At 37.1% G+C, this 7,761-nt stretch overlaps 1 protein-coding gene across 1 annotated transcript; it reads left to right on the top strand.

The window, feature by feature from the left end:
• Positions 1–580: 580 nt before the first annotated feature.
• LOC125128861 (olfactory receptor 10X1-like) lies at positions 581–1,558 on the top strand. Its single transcript, XM_047783005.1, has one exon. The coding sequence runs from the start codon at positions 608–610 to the stop codon at positions 1,538–1,540; it is 933 nt and encodes a 310-aa protein (XP_047638961.1). The 5' UTR covers positions 581–607; the 3' UTR covers positions 1,541–1,558.
• Positions 1,559–7,761: the final 6,203 nt, after the last annotated feature.

Below are 7,761 nucleotides of genomic sequence, written 5' to 3' on the forward strand. Positions count from 1 at the left end.
CAATTTCTCCAAGAGAAAATGACATTGGGCTTCTCATAATTGTCAGCCATTGTCGAAATATGGTCTGCAAATTCTTAAGAAGTCAACCATTAATTTTCACTCTTTAGATATTTACAGACAATATTATATGGAGCAGTTGCTCTGTCATATACAAACTGTATGTATTAACTACTTTGTAGTTTTTCCAAGGTTCAGAATCTGATCCAAATCTGAATTACATAATTCACCTAAATTCTTTCATCTGAACATGAATTAGAGTATTTTCTGTCTTTTTTTGTATTACCAGCTAACAAACTCTTTTTATTTATTTAATTTAGTTTTCCACTGTACAGCATGGGAACCAAGTTACACATACATGTTTACATAAATTTTCCTCCCATTGTCATGTTGTGAAGTAAGTGTCTCGGCATAGTTCTCAGTACTGCACAGCAGGATCTCATTGTAAATCCATTCCAAGAGCAACAGTTTGCATTATTACCTACATACACATAGTGTTTTGCCAAACTAAATAAAAAATCTGTTGACAATTATAAGTTTGATCAAATTGCAAATAATGGAGAATTTAATATTTATGTGTTGCTTCTTTCCGATTTCAGGCATTCAAAGAATGAAGATCAATCACACAATTCTGAAAGAATTCATCCTTGTTGGCTTCTCTGTTTACCCACATGCACAGACATTCCTCTTTGTGGTTTTCTTCTGCCTCTACCTTCTCACCCTCACAGGGAACCTGGCCATCATGTATCTAACGTGGGTAGACAGGTGTCTCCACACTCCTATGTACCTCTTCCTTAGTGCACTCTCTTTCTCTGAGACCTGCTACACATTGACCATTATCCCCAAGATGCTCGCAGATCTCCTGGCCAAGAACAGGGGCATTTCAGTCATAGGATGTGGCATGCAGATGTATTTCTTCTTGGGATTTGGTGGCACTCACAGTATCATTCTCACTTTGATGGGTTTTGATCGCTTCCTTGCCATCTGCAACCCTCTCAGATATCCACTGCTTATGACCAACGTGGTATGTGGGCAACTTGTGGCCTCTGCTTGGGTTGCTGGCTTCATTATCTCTATTACTGAGACTGCACTGATATTCAGGGGCTCTTTCTGTGGCCCCAACCTTGTCAAACACTTCTTCTGTCACATGCGGGCAGTGGTGAGGCTGTCCTGTCTAGACAGTGAACTCACTGAGCTCATTGTAACAGCAATCTCAGTGTCAGGCTTGACGGGCACCTTCCTGCTCATCATCCTCACTTATGTTTTCATTCTCTCCGCTGTCCTCAGGATCCCTTCAGCTGAGGGCAAGCAGAAGGCGTTTTCTACCTGTGCTTCCCACCTCACGGTGGTCATCATCCACTTTGGGTTTGCATCTATTGTCTATCTGAAGCCAGGAGCATCAGGGGGAGATGACGCAGTCATAGCAGTCCCTTACACTGTCGTTACTCCTTTCCTCAGCCCTCTCATTTTCAGCCTCAGGAATAAGGACATGAAGAGTGCTTTCAGAAAGGTGCTTGCAAAGACAAGTTCCTTGAATAAATAAACTTGGCTTATTGCTCCATGATTGAATGTCCTCTGAAGCCATTGAGGCATTTGCTCTGTTATAGCTGGAAAACGGTGTACCATTTGCCTTTTTCCAGAGTTTGGCATATGATGATCAAGTCACTTATTCTGGGACCTAAACCATGACAGTCATTTACTTAGCTTGTTAAGGAATTTATCCATGTCTTCGAATTCTACCCCCACATCTCCTACTATCAAACTCTATCTACTAGTACTGCCAGTTCTCCCGATACTTCTACCTTTATCTCCGTCTCTCCAGATATTAGGCTTCCACAAATCAGCCTCTGGGTTTCCTGCATCTTTGTTGAAGTAGGATAAATATTGTGGAAGAAAAAAACAACTGTGACTACTATACTAAGAAATGTTTTAAAATATCTAAAGATGTGAAGGTTTATTTATCTAGGCAAAGATGTGAGACACTTGTTTGTGTCTCCCAAGAGATGAACCATTTTAACAGGAGCTTCATGATGCAGTAATCATCATCTCTCTCTTTGTGAACATTTGGGTTGATATGAGTTTTTTAAATCCCCTGTCATACTGATTATTAAAGATTTTTAGTATCATTTTTCATGGTGGTGTTCTTCAATGACTGCCAGATGCTAGCTTCTGAATAAACAGGATATTTTGGGACATTGATTCAAATAGGTCAACAGGACAGTAAAGCCTACAATTTCCATGACAGAGGGAATCCATGATGATAGCTGGAAATAACCTATTTTGTATAAGATGAAGGTATTAAACCACACATTTTTAAAAAGTCATGGCATTAGGGTTTCCCTTGTCACACAGTGGGTGAAAGATCTGGCATTGTTCCTGCAGTGGCTCAGGTCATAGCTATGGCTTGGGTTTGATCTCTGGCCCGGGAACTCCCACATGCCAAAAAAAAAAGTCATGGTATTGATGGGTGTAATAAATAAAAGTTGTTTTGGAATAATTTTAGCAGACATACAATATGTAATAAAGGAAACTAGGTAAACACTATATCAAATCTTCCTATTACCCAAAAGAAAAAAAAAGAAATACTGTGGAGCCTATAGCTTATATATCACAGATAAATAGCAAGTGATCTTACTGCAAATTCCAACACACAAGCCTAGGAACTTTTTTGAATCATTTTTCAGTCCTGCTGCTAAGCAAATCCATGCCGCCTCATGTAGGACATAAATATTGTTGTACTTGAGGTTTGTGTATATAAAATGTATGAAAAGTGCTGGAGAAAAATTCTGAACTTTGTTAATTATGGGGATATTATAAAGATAAGATAATGGATCAAATTTTTATGTGCTTATACTGATTAAATTTACCTCTTGTCATGACTCTGTCATATTTCCTGGGGCCATTTTTGTGGCACATGTGCAGGCAGAATATGTACCCTCTACATCTGTTATCACTGCCTCAGTGACAAGAGTGTTTCTTCTATTTGTTTCCACCCCTCAGAATGTTTCATTTAAGCTATGAAAGCTATAAAATATTGGATACTTGCTCATGGTGAGTGTAGAAGAAGTGATGTTAAGTCTAGGCTCAAATTCCTAAACTTGAATATGAGCTAATTAACTTTCATGTGTGTGATATGGTAACTGTGGCAGGGATTGTGGTTGCCACTGTTAAGCTAGAAATAAATATCTGGGAATATATGGGAGCTGGAAATACCTGTATGTTTAGAAGTCAAGAAACATACTTCTGAATAAACAATGGATGAAATAGGAGACCCATGGATGGGAGAAAAATAATTTAAATTTGAGGAATGGTAAATACTACTGTTTGAAATTTTTGATACAGCTTTTCAGTATTTGGCTGGAAATATACTCTTCAAAATAATTATTAGAAAATTCATATGCTGCAAGTTTATAGGCATTCATATCAAGAATTTAGCAAAGGAATAACTGAACATGGAAAGATTGTGAAGAAGGAAATTAAAATATAAAAAACGTAAAATATGAGAACATAAATTGATGGAATAGTAGTAGAGTGGTTCAAAGAAGTCAAAGCTTGGAATATTGAAAATATTAATATTCATGAGATCAATGAAGGCATAAAGACAGATGACAAAAATAAACAATCATAGAATGGAAATCTGGATGTTTTTAGGTCACACAGACATTAAAGATGAGAGAATGCTGTGATCGACTTCATGAACATAAATGTGAGAATTTACAAAAAGTGATAAATTTGAGATACATACCTAAACTGACATAAAGGAGAAACATTTAATTCTCAAGACAGAATTTTAATTAATATATGTCACATCCTAAAATTATTGATCTTTATGTCTCACTAGCACATTCTACTAAACTCTTAAAGATTAAGAATCATTCCAAATCTGTATGAAATCTTCCATGGACTAGAAATGAGTAAACACCAAATCTTTTTCTTTTTCTTTTTTTGGCTAGTATAAACCAGATATTAAGTTGGAAATCTCTCCCAGGAACATAGATGTAAAACTCTCAAGCAAAATATCACCAAACTAAACAAGTACATATTCACAAGTTTGATTTAATTTAATTTGAAAAAGCAAGGTGGCACATTCGGACTTCAGAGTAATGATTATAAAGATGATTCAAGATTTTGGAAATAAACTGGAGGCAAAGATGGATAACTTAAAAAAAATTGAATAAGAATACAAGATTTAAATATTAAGCAAGCAAAGATGAAAAGCAGAGAGGGCTCACATCAATACTACTAGAAATGAAAAAGGAGACGTTATAACCAACATCACAGGTCCCCAGTGATCATCCGTCCCGCATTGCCATTTGCCAATCTCAAACTCCCAATCCATCCCTCCCCCTCCACTCTGCCCCTTTGATGACTTTAAGTTTGTTTTCAAAGTCTGTGAGACAATTTCTGTTTTGTAAATGAACTCGCCATTTCATTCAGGCAAAGCTTTTCATTAAATTTTAATTTTCACACTTTATTGAATTTTCTATTTTTACATAAAATGTAGAAAAGTATGTATAAAGTCAACCTAGAAACATTTTATTGCAGAGTACATGATAAAAGCATTAATCAAAGACATAAGTAAATACATATGACTATAAAATAGATCTAAAAAGTTCATAGAGAAAAAAAGATATTTTAGATGTTAATATGTAAGATAGCAAATTACTTTCACATTTAATTTCCATTAACTATTTCTTTTAAAATGAGCTGTAGGAGGAGTTCCCATCGTGGCTCAGCGGTGATGAACCTGACTAGTATCCATGAGGATGCAGGTTCAGTCCCAGTGGGTTAAGGATCCAGAGTTGCCATGAGCTGTGGTGGTAGGTCAGGTTGCAGATGTGGCTTGGATCCAGCCTTGCTCTGGCTGTGGTGTGGGCTGTATTCCAGCAGCGGCAGCTGATTCTACCCCTAGCTGGGGAACTTCCATATGCTGAGGGTGTGGCCCTAAAAAGGTAGGTTAATTAATTAATTAATTTAAAAAATGAACTGTAGGAATATGTTAAAAACGTCAACATATGCAACACATGGGAATATTATATGTGGAGAGATTGTTTATCTCCCCATATAAACAATGGTCAGCTCCCAATATAAAGGGTACTTCCCAAGAAGATCTGAAATGACTTGAGACAGTAGGAACAATATACTGACTTGATAAATAGGGGGATGGCTACAGGGTGAGATTTCTATGCAGAAGCTTCCGAGCTGGGAGAAGCAGGTTTTTGTTTGTTTGTCTGTTTGTTTGTTTGTTTTAATCAGCTTGCCCGGAGGTGTGGCAGAAGGGAGGATGGATTAAACACTCAAAAACTGTCAGAAAACAAAACATCAATTAAGATTTTTTTATAAGTTCTGCCAGTTGTGGCACTCTTTTGATTAATGTAGTTATATAATGTCTTCGTATTGAATGGAGTAATTGCTTTTATTTTATTCTTCTTTGTCAAGATTGTTGCAGTTACTCAAGGGCTTTTGACTATACATGTAAATGATAGAATAAGTTTGTCTCTCTAAAGACAAAGTGTTTCTGGGATTTTGAAATGTATTTGATTAAATCAATAAATCTAATTGACTTGAAGAATAATTTTGCTTTCTTTCTCCAGTTTCTTTCTTTCTTTCTTTCTTTACTGTTTGTCTTTTTGCCTTTTCTAGGGCTGCACCTGCGGCATATGGAGGTTCCCAGGCTAGGGGTCCAGTCGGAGCTGCAGCTGCCAGCCTGAGCCAGAGCCACAGCAATGCAGGATCCGAGCCATGTCTGCGACCTGCCCACCACAGCTCACAGCAATGCCAGATCCTTAACCCACTGAGCAAGGCCAGGAATCGAACCCCGCAACCTCATGGTTCCTTAGTCAGATTTGTTAACAACTGTGCCACAACGGGAACTCCATCTTTCTCCAGTATCTTGAGATAGGAACTTAGATTATTTATCTGAGACCATTCCTCTTCATTAATGTACGCATATAAAACTATAGTTTCCCTTTTAGTACGGCTTTAGCTGCATCCCACACGTTTTGATAAGTTGAAACTTCATTTCAGTTCAGTTATATCTGTTAAGTTTATTTTCTTTGAGACCTCCTCTATGACTTATGGATTGTCTAGAAGTTGTTTAATTTCCATATGTGAAGTTAGAAACCCAATTTCATAGGTTGAAGAATCATAAATAACCTCTGTATAATTGTCATCCCTTTAAATTTCTCAAGGTTTGTCTTGTGGTGCAGGATATGGTTTGTCTTGGTATTAGGTATATGATGGGTGGGTTACCCCCTAGGTTCTGCTCACAGTGCTACTGCTGGCTGGCAAAAATGAGAGGCTGGTATGAGGTGGAGACGGAGTCAGAATGCCAAGTCCACCGACACTTCAGCTGTGGGCAACTTGGATCCTCACTACCACTAGCTATGGGTCTCCCTATTCAGTCCCTGCTGGTTTCTTGGTCTTTTGGCCAAAGAGAGCAGACTTTACTTCTGCTTTTCAATTTACTTTTATTTTCTTTTGTTGTTTTTGCTCATGCTCGTTGACAGTTTCAGGATGAAGTTTGCTGGGCTCTCTAAATCCCAGTCTGGGTATTCAAGAGCTAAAATAAAATACTTGGGGACTCACTGTGTTAACAGTCTACAAGTCCTAAGGTCCCCATCCAGTCCATCTTATCCTTTTCACTATTCAGCATCTTTCTATGATTGTTGGGTTAGCTATTTCTATGTTATTTAGTTTATTGAAAGTGAAGAAGAGAGAGATTTGAATATATAAAATTTTGTCTAGAAATTGAATAGATTAAACTTTTGAAAAATTGGCAAACTGTTTACCCAAATGTGAATACACTTTATAATTTTTATATCCTTACAACTGTGTAGAGGTTGTGGTTTTTTCCAAATCTTCCCCCACACTAATAAAACCATTTTTTTATACATTCTATTAGCTGTGTTACTAAAATCACACTGTGTTTTCTATTTGAATTTCCTATTGACCGATAACTTTTAGCAAGGTTTTAGGTGCTTATTACCCACCCGTATACATTATTTAAGCATTTTTAAAATGTTATTCTCATTCTATTTATCTGTGACACTTCTGAATATTTTAATTTAATCAAACTATGTAGTCATCACATCAGTTGAAGTGCTGTACTACGGACAAGATGTTTTTTGCTCCAGGAACTGGAATACCAACCTTTCTTATTTACGTGTTTCCCACATCTCTGCCTCCATAGCACTTTCTCTGATCACTCTATTCCTGTTCTTCTATCTTATTTATTCAATATTTGGGTCCTCAGCACATTGCAGTATAATTCACTCGTCATAAGCACCATCTTCTCTTCTCCACCAAAATATAAATCCCTGCCTGTAAGAAGATACTGTTCCTCATACTTGTATGATTTTGCCCATAGTACAGTCTTTAAACACTGTAAGCCCTTTTTAAATGCCCAGTGTTGACTGAAAAATATGCACAACCTAATAGCTGATGGCCTTTCTAAGGACAATAGCCTAGGATACAGCTTTTCAGATAGTTCTGAGATACTGATCTGAGGAGGTAGGGGAGAAGCAGCTATATATAGAAGTTTTTGCTGGAAAAGAAACATACATTTGAACATCAAAAGATTATTCCTAAGCATACACCAAAAAAAAAACCCTCAGACATCTCAAATCAATGATTTTAGTACATTTCTATGTATGAGAAGAGTCTGGAATCACTGAAATTATTCCTTTGGTATTCATCTTAACTATTTAGGGCCAGTATCATGTTTTTTCCTTGTTTGCCTCAAGGGGCATCCCTGTCAGGGTG

This window comes from Phacochoerus africanus, chromosome 6 (genome assembly GCF_016906955.1).
Source record: "Phacochoerus africanus isolate WHEZ1 chromosome 6, ROS_Pafr_v1, whole genome shotgun sequence".
NCBI lineage: Eukaryota > Metazoa > Chordata > Mammalia > Artiodactyla > Suidae > Phacochoerus > Phacochoerus africanus.

Bases quoted from the DNA above. Each gene is read 5' to 3' on its own strand.
- LOC125128861 (XM_047783005.1), top strand. From the start codon at position 608: ATGAAGATCAATCACACAATTCTGAAAGAATTCATCCTTGTTGGCTTC.